This window comes from Cucumis melo, chromosome 2, assembly GCF_025177605.1.
Source record: "Cucumis melo cultivar AY chromosome 2, USDA_Cmelo_AY_1.0, whole genome shotgun sequence".
Taxonomy (NCBI): Eukaryota; Viridiplantae; Streptophyta; class Magnoliopsida; order Cucurbitales; family Cucurbitaceae; genus Cucumis; species Cucumis melo.
This window is the reverse complement of record NC_066858.1, coordinates 3,260,069-3,274,350: the sequence shown is the minus strand read 5'-3', so window position 1 is coordinate 3,274,350 and position 14,282 is coordinate 3,260,069. Positions and strand designations below refer to the sequence as shown.

General features: G+C 32.1%; 1 protein-coding gene and 1 long non-coding RNA gene across 2 annotated transcripts; both read right to left on the bottom strand.

Moving 5' to 3' along the window:
* Positions 1 to 1,466: 1,466 nt before the first annotated feature.
* On the bottom strand, positions 1,467 to 3,399 carry LOC107991125 (uncharacterized). The gene is made up of 2 exons (XR_001763009.2): positions 3,106 to 3,399; positions 1,467 to 1,851 (listed from the first exon to the last, which is right to left on the bottom strand). It is a non-coding gene; the product is annotated as an uncharacterized LOC107991125 (long non-coding RNA).
* A 1,077-nt stretch (positions 3,400 to 4,476) lies between these two features.
* LOC103492443 (BTB/POZ and MATH domain-containing protein 4) lies at positions 4,477 to 12,116 on the bottom strand. The gene is made up of 4 exons (XM_008452813.3): positions 11,409 to 12,116; positions 7,179 to 7,524; positions 6,762 to 7,041; positions 4,477 to 4,997 (listed from the first exon to the last, which is right to left on the bottom strand). Exons 1-4 carry the CDS (start codon positions 11,822 to 11,824, stop codon positions 4,810 to 4,812), a joined length of 1,230 nt encoding a protein of 409 aa, XP_008451035.1. The 5' UTR covers positions 11,825 to 12,116; the 3' UTR covers positions 4,477 to 4,809.
* Between the last annotated feature and the right edge of the window lie 2,166 nt (positions 12,117 to 14,282).

The window sequence follows — 14,282 nt, the reverse complement described above, 5'->3', positions numbered from 1 at the left end:
AATACATCCGATACACACTTGATAATCCTTTGATACATTACTGACATACACTTATATCCATTGATGCACCTACACTCGATAAGGTACCTTTTGATACTCTACTGATGTATGTAGACTTGATACATTCAATACTCTGTTCATACTTTTGATACATCATTAATGTACACTTGTTATAGTTTATGATAATACAATTAGATATATAACTGAAGTTGTTTGTAACAACATATCCTTCCCCAATATCACTCTTTCATACCATGAACTTCTACACACCATCTGTCACTAGCCACTACTCCACCCACCTATAGTTTAACTCCACTGATCACCATACGTTGGGTCGTCGTCGTTTTCTCTCCCCTTCTCTTTATCTTTCTTTTCCTCAACATCTCTTACACCAACTACCATTGTTCTACGCCATCTCTCATCGACAATCATTTCACCTCCTCGCCACTTACTTCCATTGAATGTCGCACGTCCATTTGTCTGTCACTGGTTCTCTCTTTATCAATTGATTGTAGGAAATATAAGAAAATGATAATTATAAATCAAGATTTGGAATTTTGCAAATATCAAATATGGACAATACACCTACAAAATAGCATATCCAAATTACTACTCGTTGCAATTTCCTTAAAGAGTTTCTAAACTTATATAGAACAGTTTGTATTTAAACGTATCCGCTAGTCATTTGATGTTTATGCATCGACAATGATCTTTTCATAGGTTCATCTACGGAAACCTTGTTACAACTTCTTATTCCTCTATATGATAAGGTTTAGTGGATTATTCTGCAACTTCGAGCCGCAAACCAACCACGTCGTCACGTTCACAGAACCATTCAATTGGTAAGGAGTAATGAGCGATGTGTATAAAGGGCAGGGACGTAGTCAACACGATGGCTTGCGCTTACTAGGTATTCCTCTTGAAGACCAACAATGACAATGATCTATCCCCATCATCATGAAATTTCAAAGATTGTCTGAACCTGTTGGCCAAGGTTATAGTTTTTCAAAGATAGGATTTCTCCTTTTTAATGCATAGTTTTTAGATTTCATTAAACTATTAGCCGACTATAGCTAATTTTTTAATTTAATTATTTTTTGACATTTCTCCCCCTCTCAATTCTGATATAGACAATCAACCACATATCTTCACAATACTTCGATGTTATACACTTCCAACATAAACATCTCTTGAAATATTGTTGAGATGATTGCCCTCGTTACATACCACGAAAATCTCAAAATTTTGTTTGTATCCAACACATCTTTCGCTATAGTGCTAAACTTTTTTCACGTTCTTTTTGAAAGGTTAATCCATGTCACGATAAAACCTAGCCCTAGGCAAACAATGACACATCAAAATTTCTTACACGACTATAACAATCCTTCCCTAGACTTAACAACTCAACTCTTTGGCTCAATATCAGTAAATAGGAGGAAGTTATACACACATAAAATTTGAGAAAATAGAGCTCGAACTTTAAACTTCAATTAATATTTACCTTCTTCAAAAAGCCCAATTTCGGCCATCTGAGTATACATTCAAATACTACTTTCTATTTTCTAACTTTCCTTTTTCCTTCTAAGAATGAATTTCTAAAGGATGATGATATTTACATTATATACTTCCATTAAAAAAAAATAAACAAATGAATAAAGTTATTTACAAATGTAGTTGAATTCGGAAATGAAAATCTAAGCCCTATTATAGAGTTGTGTTAATCTAACAAGTTCTTTCCTTTTCTTCTGACTTAAAATAAAGCTTCTTTTTAATCTTCTTTTGATGAGCTTTAACCTCACTGATTTGGCAGTAGAACTTTGTGAAAGCACTTTTCCACATGTTGAGCAACATCTGCGATCAAGATTTGCAAATTGTTCATTTAGAAACAATATCAAATATCAACTTTTTTGTTTATATACTTTTATAAGAAAGAGATAACTTAAAAAAGAGAAAAAGGGGAAAGGAATTTTTTTTAAAAAAATAATGTTACTCGAAGATATGTGACCAAACAACCTTTAATATTTGTCAAGACGAGCAAAATCGATCTAAGTTAAAAGGCGAAGACATTTATAGTTTGTCAAAGAAGTCATCTATAGAGATAATAATAGTTCAATTATTTCCACAACGAAGTGATGTTGTCTACTTTCAGTATACACTCTTATGACTTTATATAGTTGCTTTCACCTACGTACATATGATCTTCCATTTTATTTAGTCAATGTGGGTGGGACTTTAGTCATGTTCTCAACGATCATTTCCTGAAACAAACAATCATAGAGTTTCCTCTCAAAAAATCATCTATACGTCTACTCTTATCTATGTTAACTCCTTTTTCATCGGAGCACATTGCCTATTCTATGGAGCTCAACCACATCATACAATGATTAGTCTTTTGAGACTCACTATTTCTTTGGATTCTATCAAGATGAATAAGAGAGGGGAATGACTTTAATACCACTGGTTAGTGACTATAACTTCCAAACATTTTCATAATAGGATAAGCTCTTGTGATTTTATTTTTCATTCACCCAAAAGCCATTAAGTGAACAAAAATAGTTGATAGATAAAAAAGGATGGAACTTAATTAACTATAGTTCTATGTTAACACTAAGTCAGTTGCATTGAGAGAAAATTAGGGATTAAAATTAAACTTGAGACAATATAGATCAAATTGAAACACAAAGATTAAATTGAAATAAAATTTAAGGACTAAGAATATAATATTTTAAATTTTGGTAACCGAGTAAAAATAGTGACCAAAAGGTACTTTTCAAAAAAAAAAAAGAAAAAACTTCAATCAGTCTAATCAAAACCATCGAAAGAATTCTAAAGCAAATGAAACGTAATATCACAGAAAAACAAATTGATTCCGACTACAATTCAATCCCAATCAGAAATTCAACAAAACAAAAAGCAACTTTCAAATTCATAACAATCGAATGCACACCACTCAAATTCATCAAAAACTAAACAAACAAACATCAGAACACGAACAGCCAAAAGAAACGCCATGACAAATTCAAATACAACACAGAGTTTCATCAACAAAAGAAGAAAAATAAAATTTTAAAGAAGGAAAGAAAGAGAAGTAATTGTTAAAGGTACCTGAAATCGCCATCGATTTGGATTGTACAAACGTCGAGACAGTGAGAACACCAGTCCATCGTTTCGTTGAGAAACAGAGAAATCAAATCAAATGTAGTTGCAACGAAAAAAGCGACGGGAATTATAGGTAATTGGGAAAGGAACTGGGAGTTCGTATGAATGTGTATGGATCTTGATTTTTGTCATCGTTACTCGGAACTTGAAAATATAGGAAGGGATTTGGTGGTTTGAAGAACGAAGATTCGGTTCCTCTATATCCTTGGGGAGCAAGTTTCGTTTATTTTCCACTCTTTTTTATTTCGGTAATTTTCAAATAAATAAAGTTGGGTTTTTTTTTTCTAAAAAATTAGAAAAAAAATGATAAATTATTTATATGATTTTTTTTTAAAGCGTAAATATTTTATCAAATACTCTATTTTTAATAATTCTTTTAAAAAATATTTTTAATATATACCAATGTTTTTATGTAATAAATTGTATATAATAGTCATTTATATACTTTAATAGATAGTTATTTAAATATGATGTGTGTTTTGTTATATTTATAAGGATTTTAAGAAGTTTTCATATTTAAAATAAGCTCTTAATTATTCTCTTTGATAAATTTATAACTGCATCGTAATTATTTTAATTATATTTTGGTCTTTAAATTTTAAATATTATTTTACGTTAGTTCTAAACATTAAAAAAGTGCTTACAATGATTTTGACTTTGTGTTTTTTGGGACTAAGTAGGTTGCTAAATAAGTTATTTAAAAGAAAATTAGAATTTCAAATTTTGAATTTGGTGACAATGTAATTTTCGAAAGTGGTTTTTAGTTTAAGATTTGGAATAAGATGGCAAAATTAAATCCAATTTGATTTTGAAAATTAAACATATTTTTTCTTAATTTCAAAAAATGGATTTCTTGAATTTCTAATCAAATTTCAAAAGAAAAACAAATTTTTAGATTTTGTGTTTCCTTTCTAAAACTTGACTAAACTCTTTCAAAGGATATAACAGAACAATAAATTTAGAGATAGAAAAGATATTATAAGCTTATCTTTTTGAAACTAAAAATAAAAAATCCAAGAGTACAAAACAATGCATTAGTAATTCATTTCAATATGTTATTGTTTTCAATTCATACTCTCAAGACCTTCAAAGACTTTATGCTTAAATTTTCCACCCTACTGAGGATGGTTGAACTAAAAAAAAACACTATTCATTTTTCTACCATTTGTCCCAAATTTGTTTGATTTTTACTTTTCACCATAAATAAAGTTTGTAATTTTCAAAGCACATCATATTTTTATAAAGTGTGGATACAGTTGCACTAAAAAGAAAAACCAATTTTAAAGAAAGCTCTAAAGAGAAAACAAAACAAAAATGTGGTAAAAAAGTTAAAATACAAAAATTAACAAATAATCAAGAAAACAAAGAGCATATAACCTGCCTTCTTTTGCTTTTAGCCCTCAGGTTTTCAATGAAAGCTTCCTCAGCAAATGAGTAGGAGTACATCTAAAATCCCATGTTGTGCAAACATCAAACTACAAAATGAAAAATCTAATTTTGCTGCTATTGAGTACGTTCCTCGACAAACATAACGAAATGAAGCTATTCTTTTCGGGGTTTTTTCTCTTTTTTTCTTTTTTTTTTTTTCTTTTCAAGTTACTTGAAAATCACATTTGCATTTACATAAGGAACAATCCTGGTTTTGAGTTATCAGGTTCTTTGTCTGACTCTCCTTCCATTTGAGTCGCCACCATCGGAAAGTTGAGCCCACACGCTCCGGGATTTCGATCCGTTGCTACAAACATCCCCACAGTTTTGTGCAAGTATCTTCAGGAGCTCGGATTGAAGAGAAGGGTTGTTTTCCTTCAAATGCTCAAAACCTTTTGATTGCATCACAGCTGCAAAAGAGTGGTCCAATTAACAAAACTATATGAAAGAATGAAAAAACAACATTGATGTCTGTTGAGTGCTCTTAAAGATGAGTTTGAGATGACTTCTCAAAGGGTAACAACTTTTAGGGTAATTAATATATTTCTTTAAATTATGTATATATATAAAGAAAAAATCTAAGTACGAGGTGGAAGAGATAACGCTCTCCCTCGAAAGACTGCTAAAACAGCTACAAGAGAACTTTCGGGTGTTGTAATTGCACAAGAATTTCCTACTTTTAGTACACCACCAAAAAAACCTATGAATTCAGTGTTGTTAAGAATTGAATTTTAGGGGTGTTTGGATCAGACCGTTGGTGTAGCGGGCTATCATTATCGCTCTATGTTTGAGACTCCAATTATAATTGTTAGCGTTTCTAATTATTATAATTTACAATTAACTATGTCATTACTATTTCAGATCCTTCTATGTTAGAGTGATTACTATTTCCTACTCATCCTTTCTTTCCTTTTTTGTTATAGTGTTTACTATTTCCTAATTCCTACCTATACTAAAATAATTTGTACCTCCAAACACTAATTATTATAACCTAACTAAAATAGTTTGAACCTCAATCATAGACTATTATACCCACATACTATGATAACAACTAATTATAATAACCAAGCCAACGCCCCACACACTTTTTTTTTTTTGTAAGAAGGGTCATAGGTGGAGGAAATGAGTCTGGTTCACGGTAGTCACATGTCTAGGATTATACTAGAGTTTTCACAACACCCAAAAATTGCTAAAACTAATCAAAGTGCATGTAAGTTGACCTAGGACCTCAAGGATGTTAAAAAATAATATGTTTTTAGTTAATTAGTAGATTTTAAATTCTAATTACAATAAAAGCACTTTTAAGATAAGCAACCTGCTAATACTTTTTTGAGACGTGCTTACTGAAAATCTGCTTTTGAGTCAAAGTACTTCAAAAAGCCAAAACTCAGCCTGAGTTTGGAACTAGAGGATCTGGATGATATGGATATTTCATGACTCACTCGAGAGAAATGCATAACAATTGACTAGAGCCCAGAAAAATGAGAGCATTGACAATCGCCTGGGAGAATCAATATGAAGATACGAAGAGAAATCCTAGAACTTTTAATCATTAGGAAAAAACAGGGAAGATGTGTCCATCAAAGCAACCAAGCTATTAATTTCTCCTAAAGGTCCTAAGTTAAAATCCTTGCTCCTGACCTTTGAACTAAAACAAATAAATAATAAAAACAAAAAAGAGAATATAATAAAAGATGCTGAGTTAAATTAAAATTTAATCCAATTAATTTTTTAAAATGTCAAATTTATCAAAGGGCCCATTGAACACAAAGTTACAAAATTACAAAATTAAATATTTAAGAACCAGTTAAACATAATTGAAAGGCTACAGGTGTTTGACCCAAAGAGTTAGAATTGGAGTTGTGAACCACCTCCTTGTTTGGTTCAAGGAGTTTGTAGCCCCATAACTTAATACATCAACTTTATATTTTATTAACTCCTTAAACTTTGGACCCTAAGATTTCACAAATCGTTCTTTGCTCCAAATGCTCTCTTAGAGACCAAATAAACACAAACTGGACTACACTTGCAATTACATATCCTTTGTAATTAACTCTATCTGGGGTGGCTCTTTTGTAAATCAACGAGTTATATTTACACTTGAGAAAAATATGGTATTTCTCCGTTTAACATTTTATCAAAGATCATAGTGACTAAATCAAATACCAACGTACCTCCAAGGTTCATTGCAGCAAATCTCAGGCAAACTGCTTTCAATTCAGTGGCATGGTGCTCTTCTGCAAAACTTAGTACTTGTGCGACGGACCGTACAGAAAGGTTTTTACAAAGATGAGATTCACACATCAGTCTCAATCTCTCCAAACCGTATCTGTCCGCTGCTGCTAACAATTTTGCCATAAAGTGGTCGCCTACACCAGAATCAGAAGATGAACTTGAACTTGATACAACCACGTCCTCTGCGATGGAATCGGTGTAAATAAAGTACAGCAAAGCCTGATGAAAATTAAAACAACTTCAGAATAAACCCCTAAACATGATGCCGTGATTAATTGGACAAAACTAAAGCCGAAGCAAAGAAACCAGAACACATAAGAGAAAAAAACAAATAAGACGAGTAACCATATTTATACCTTGAAAACGTTAGGCTCTAGATCTTTAACAAAAATCTCCTCCTTACTTTCCTCTAACATATGCAAAAATTCAGACCGAAACATAGGTGATCTAGCAGCCAATATCAACCTGTGAGCTTGAAATTTTTCCCCATCAACATTAAAAGTGACATCCGAACCTTCTAAATTTTCCAGCAGTGCACCAAAATGAGCTCCAATATTAGACTCGGGAATAGAAATTGTCTGCGAATGAGGACGCTCTATTGACGAAACCACAACTCCAACAGTACAATTTATTTGCAAGCAATCATCCTTGAGGTAGTCAGAGTTTTCAAGGGTAGATCGTCTAAGAAAACGCTTATATCCCCTACATTGACGAATCAAAGAAAAGTCAAATCTTCAAGAGATATGTGAAGACCAGGGACAGGAGAAGAAGAATGAATATTCTGGAATGGTTCAAGCCTTAAAAACCACAATGAAGTTCTTATAATAACAGAACAAACTAATTATTGAAGTATGAAAAGTCCCCAAAAAAAAAAGAGGGGAGCTAAACCATCAACGAACTCAAAGTCAAATAAGTTATATGATTACTCTAGCTGGCATAATACACACATATAACAAAAAGATTAATGGCATCCCCACAAATTGAGAACATCCTCTGCTCCTCAAAACACTTTGATTCCTTTGCAACCAAAATTTTCCACAAACCGCTTAAAAAATATTCATCCATTGACATTCTATCAGTAATCTCTCAAAGTTAGCTTATTTATCCACAAAGTTGAGCTTTACTTTGTAAACCATAACCGCAAGAAGAAAATTCTCTGAGCTCTTGTCAGTTCTCTTACAAAAGACCCACTACAAATCAGAGCTTCTCAATTGGTGTTCTCTTTCTAAATTATTTTCTGATTATTTGTAACTGGCTTTCTCCAGTTTGTTTTTCTTGTTTTTTTCCTCCCATTGAGAGCCTTTACCTTTGAACACTTTTCTTTACATTAAATCAATGAAAAGTTTGGTTTATAATTTTCTTTTTAAAAAAATGAAGTAGATGAGAAGCTAAAGAATTCACGCCTCTAAACATAGAGTTAACATTCAATTTAGAAGGTTTAACAGGACTTTCCCAACAACCGATTCCAAGACTTCCAGGATTTAGGATTACCTCCGAAGGTACTTAAGAGGCCAAACACCATTCTCATTTCTCATAACCAGGATTTATCTGTTTTGGCTTAGACAATAGCATGGTCTATTTTGATACCAAGATGCCTGACTCTACAAGGCTGGTGCTTATTCTACAAGCTCAAAATATCAGTTAGAACTTTATACAGATTATCGCAAGTTGATGGTTAGATGAATAAGGTGCAGCTTATTCCAACTTCAAGGTACAAGAACACCTTTCTACAATTTGGGTGGCATATTGCTTTCCATTTTGGAGCTAAGGGCATTCTGTCTCATTTATTCAACGCGCATCCCATCAAGAAAGAAAAGAAAATCCTTTGGTTGAAATCCATTGGGGAACTTTTATGGATTATTTGGTTGGAATGCAATTCCCGCATCTTCGCACAGAGGGAAAGCCACACCATCTTTTCTTACATCTCTTTTTTTTAATCGCTCAGTTGGTGTAAATGAGTACCACCCCCTGGTAGTTGTAGTTTAACCCATACATTCGAAGAAAGATCATATAGATTGAAGAGAGTCCTCCTTCAACCTAAACAACATCTTATCTACGTTAAAATACATCTAAAGCCACTTTGGTTCTCAAGCAAACTTCCTATTTTTGACATTTCCAGCATCACAGCCTCCTACCCAAGGTGGGGAATTCCTCTTTCCAATTTTTTTAAGGAAAAAATACCTTTCATACAATAAAAAAAGTTCTGTGCTCAAAATACAAGATACAATAACTGTACATAAAATTACAAATAAAAGAAACAAACCAAGTTAAATAGAGAACATGAGAGGATTCCAATTCAAACTAATGTCATGAATAGAATAAGGTTTCAATTAAGCAAAGCACTTCTAAAAAAAAAAAGTCTCAGTTATTTTTCCCAAGCTATTTAGCAAGAATTTTTATGGGTATTGACTACTAATCCTTTCAATTAAGAAGCACAACACAATCTTTTGTTTTATTATAAATCTCCTATGACATTTATTTTTCCCTATGACATTTGGTATCAAAAAACTCAAGACTTGAACCGTATAAAACACCTTGATGAGGTGGCAATCCCATGTCTACAATTTACCCCTTTGACCACTTGGTCAATCCATGGGGTTAATGCTCCACTGAACTTCAATGAGATGCCCAATAATACTCCACTAGCGGCAAATGGATGGTATAGAGAGAAAGCAACTAACCTCACTAATTGTAACCAGGCACAAAGAAACCCAAACATCTCTTGCCAAACATTCAAGAAGTAGAGAGCCGGCTTCCAATACCCATATTATGAAGTAAATCAATGAAAGTTTGAACAAATTGCACTTAACACAATACTTCTATTGTTTTCTCACAAATCAAACTACAAGCGATGCATGAAATATATAGATTATTTTGCTCCCCAGGAACAACATGGTATATCAAGGTCAAGTAGGCTAAAGAACTCGTTGAAACATCTTATAAATGTGAGATCTTAAAAAGAATTTATATGATATGACCACAGGAGAATTAAATCAAAACATTGCACAGAGATATCAATGATCAATACACTATATGCTTGGTTAAGTGAAGTAAATAAAAAGCCAGAGCTAAAATATTGATATTGTATTATAATACTCATATACTATTCTAAATTTCTAATTTTATTGTGTTTTAATACAATAAAAAGAGAAAATTAATATTTAATAGTTTTCAATATGGATAATATAATATTTAATGACCAATATAGAAGATAAATATCTTTCAAACTAATGTTGATGTCAAACAAGAAAATGACTTGAAGAAAAACTGATGACAATGTTGGTAACTTGATAGCATCATCATCAGTCACCCGTCAGACTTAGCCCTAATAACTTAAATTGAGCAAACATAAAATATGCATTGTGCATCATAATGCATGTTGTTTGTAGGTCATAACACATCAGTATATACCTCAAAGATCTTTATTTGATCTATCGTCTGTGATGTGATGTATATCTCATTTCAAAGTGATCAATTAATCTACTAACAAGTTGTGTACCATATATCCCTTCATTGATTTCTTGTAGGTTGTGTTTTCTGTATGCCTTTGTATACCCTTTTTTTAATGAAAATTTAGTTTTTATAAAGATACATTTGTATATCACTTCATTTTGAAGTACCCAATTGGTTCATTCAGCCATAGGTACCTCCATATTAGATTGAATGGGTACTAGAGTTATCCAACTTTGCTCATGGAAACTCCACCATTTCAACAAAAAGTGCAAACAACATCATACCTTTTCTTATTTAATCTCTCATTGGACAGTCTTTTGTAATTCGCTTTTGGGAGGTTCAGTTTTTACCCCACATTTCATTTATCAATTCAATCATTTCTTTCAACATATATATACACTACACACACACATATCTAAATAACAGTGGAGCCTTGATAATTGGTCTTGTTATATTGCACAGGGAAGGACACCATTCACTTGTGCTGCAACGTTTACATGTTACAAAACCCAAAGTAATTCTACTTCTTATCACAGCCATTATGCTGAGATTTGTGGAACAATATTATCAAAGTTTTTTTTCCGAAAGACTTAAAAAGGGAAAGTAAAATCGTAATGGTAAAGGAGTAGACAGTAATAAACTAAAAAATAGGATGGCTGGTCATCACATGTTGAATTCCCACACAACCCAAAGGCTGGAGTTAGAAGGACTACAATAAATTTAACATTTTATCAATACTTGAGGGTTCTCCTCCACTTGTTGGAAATTTGTACAAGACCTAACAAGTGGTTATCAATATTGAGGATCACACACGAACTCCTATCTTAATACCACGATCAGCCGTTAATCAATCTAGAAGCTTAAAGTTTAAACTTAGTTAAATCTAATATTTATTAATACTACAACAATCAACAAATGTGTATAACATATAACACAAAAAGGGGAAACAATCTTGCACGATTATAGATTTACATAAAACACCAATCATGAACCCAAATCCTGACTCAAGGTCAAAAGACTATCACAAGTCATAGATGCAGTAATTCAAACGTTCTAAATCTACAAACAGCAACCTATCCAAGAAGTGCTCACCTAATGGATAAAAATCACAGTAAATAAAATAAAAAACATACCACATACTGCCGCGATACTTCAAAGTATACGGACCACTCTCGAGTGACCGCTCAAAATGGCTATGAACCTTATGCTTCCCTTTACCGCTCTGATCGACAAGTGTGAGTTCAAACAACGCCCTCACATCGGTACCGTCGCTAGCCAGTGCGATGAATATAGAAACATAAGTCGAATTATCCTCAACATTTTTCCCATCTGGATAAAAGTAAACGGCCCATTGATACCCTCCGACGGTAAAATCATCGCTAGCAATGTGTTTGCCAGGTCCCATTCCCTTCGCCAGAGAGTAACCCTGGATCACAAACTTATGAGAGCCATTGACAGTGTGAGTCACCGACCTTGAGCTCGTTGGCGAGGCGGAGGGGCTTTTCTCCGGCGCGGTGGCGGTGGGGGTATTGGAATTGGTGTCAGCCATCTGAATTCAGTTTGTGAGTGTGATGGTCAAATTCATGGAAGTGGGGGGAGGAATTTGGGATTCTGATTGAGAATTTTGGGTAAATTGACGGAATTTGATGGTGGAGAATTGAAAGATTTGAAGAGAAAAAAGAGGGGAACTTTGGAAGAAGAACGGCTTCGGGTTCAGGCAGGGTTGCGTTTTTCTTGGTGGGTTTTGAAATTTATAAATTTTCGCTCGTTTTCCTTTTCCTTTTCCTTTTCCTTTTCCTTTTTCCTCTCTCACAACTAAAGTTTAGAATCTCGACGTCACCAAAATGTTGACGTCCTAATTCATTTGCTAAGGTGAGCTTAGTCAAATTTTACATAAAGATAGCATGTGTCGTGCTACAGTCGATCGTTTCTCCTCGAGATGAGTCTTCTATATTACTTTTGAGTCGAACTTATTTTATCCTTCCATAGCTCATTCGGGAAGCAATAATAGCTCATGACCAGTTTAATGCTAAAGTGTTATGTTCATTCATCCTCATCAAATTCGAGAACCGCGACGGACTTCCCAACTTACTTGGACGGTCTCCTAACTAAGAAGTGACATACTGCATTCTATAAACCTCTAATATGTACTTCACTTGATCGCTATCCTGCATTCTATAAACCTATCTTGGGACTAACCATCATGCTCGTGACTTGTCGAATATGTCACTATCTTTGATACATGACATTAGTCGTTAATTGATATGACCTCTTGTTATAAAGATTGTATCACAATTATCATATTAAAAAAATAATTTACATATATAAAATGAAAAATATTAGTGAATTTTGATACATCTAAAAAAGTTTAAATTTACTCATCCTCTGATTTATAATTTAAATTAATACAATTATTAGTTTATAGTTTAAATTAGTACAATGTTCAATGGTATAAATTGATATCCGTTCTTTTAGATGAGTGAACCATAACTAGTTCACCAATATAAGAATAGTGATGATGGTCATTGACCAATAAAAGTATAATCATTGTGTTTTATCACCACTCAATTATCCTAGTCCTATGTTCAAATCTACAATCGGATACGTGTCTACAAAGAAAAATATTGTTTGGGAAGATAAACCGAACAATTTTAGTACAGTACTATCATATTGGAAAATTTTCCATAAAAAAAAATCTCCCAACATTTTTATAGGGAGAGATTTCCTTCTTCTCCCCAACAACTAAATTTTGAGACTACAATTAAAGTTGAGATAAAATTTTATTTTGTTTTCTTCGTAAATATCTAAATTTTGAGAAACTTGTGGTTTTTATTTTAAATGGCTACGGTAGCTCAATTCAAGATTATTTAGTTTTATGGTATTGATTGTAAACAATTGTATAGTTTCACGAGCCAACATTATTGGTAGACGTCGTATTAAATTTGTCTTCATTCATTAGTTTAAAATTTTAGATCAATCAGTGATTTAAGATAATATTCAGTTATATTGCTTCAAAACATACTGATTTGAGCTATACAATATGTTAAATATTAAACTTCACTTCACATGTCAACTTAAGTTTTTAAGACAATCTAACGATTCAATAATTATTTTTTAATATAGTTTCGATAATTATTTTTTCAATGTACCCCATTTTTTTATTTTCTAAATTTTCTTTTATTTCTAATTTGAAACTTTAATCACCAAGTAAAATGAACTTGATTTAAAAAATAAACTATATTGTTTTTAGTCTATTAATTTCAAACCCTTCCATTTGTATTTATACTTATCATCATACAAACACTTACCATTAAATTCTCATATCAGTTAACTTCAAAATTGAATCGTTTCCTTTTATTATCTAAAATTTTCATTTTAACATCAATTTGAACCTCTGTAAAATTTTATATTGTTTTATTTAGGAAAATTACATCGGATGACAAAGAAAATATAGAAAAAAATAACCTATAACACCTATATTTTTTTTATATTGCAAATATAACAAATACGACGAGTAATTAGATATATCATATGGCTATCAGAGTGCTATCTATTTTTAAATTTGCTACTTTTACAATTTAAAAATGTAGTGATATGAGTCATATTATTGTAAATTATTTTGCTATTTTTACAAATTTCTATTTTCTTTACATTATTCAAGTGTTAAGCATTTGCATCAACATCTAATGATGGTCAACTACAAATTAGTTAAATTAGCATCAAATTTTTATTAACTTAGTTACAACGAATTTTATATAATCTTTCAAAATTTCTATCAATATCGAAATGGTCGTCAAATTATGACTGATATTTTTATACCATCAATATTTCAATTGTGCATTCTGTTGGTGGATAATTTGTAAGGATCGTCTATGAACTTTACACATATTGCTTAAAAAATGTCGCTTTAAGTTTAAAAATATTCTTAAACTTCCAAAACTAGTATAAAAAATATATTGACTATTAGTGTTGAATAAGAAATTTTGGAACCAATCACAAATTGGCAC

Excerpts from the sequence above, each read along its gene's own strand:
- LOC103492443 (XM_008452813.3), bottom strand. The coding sequence starts at position 11,824 with ATGGCTGACACCAATTCCAATACCCCCACCGCCACCGCGCCGGAGAAA. Across the intron at positions 7,042-7,178 it reads TAGAGCCTAACGTTTTCAAG|GCTTTGCTGTACTTTATTTA; the intron begins GTATAAATATGG and ends AATTTTCATCAG. Across the intron at positions 4,998-6,761 it reads TGCTGCAATGAACCTTGGAG|CTGTGATGCAATCAAAAGGT; the intron begins GTACGTTGGTAT and ends ACTCTTTTGCAG.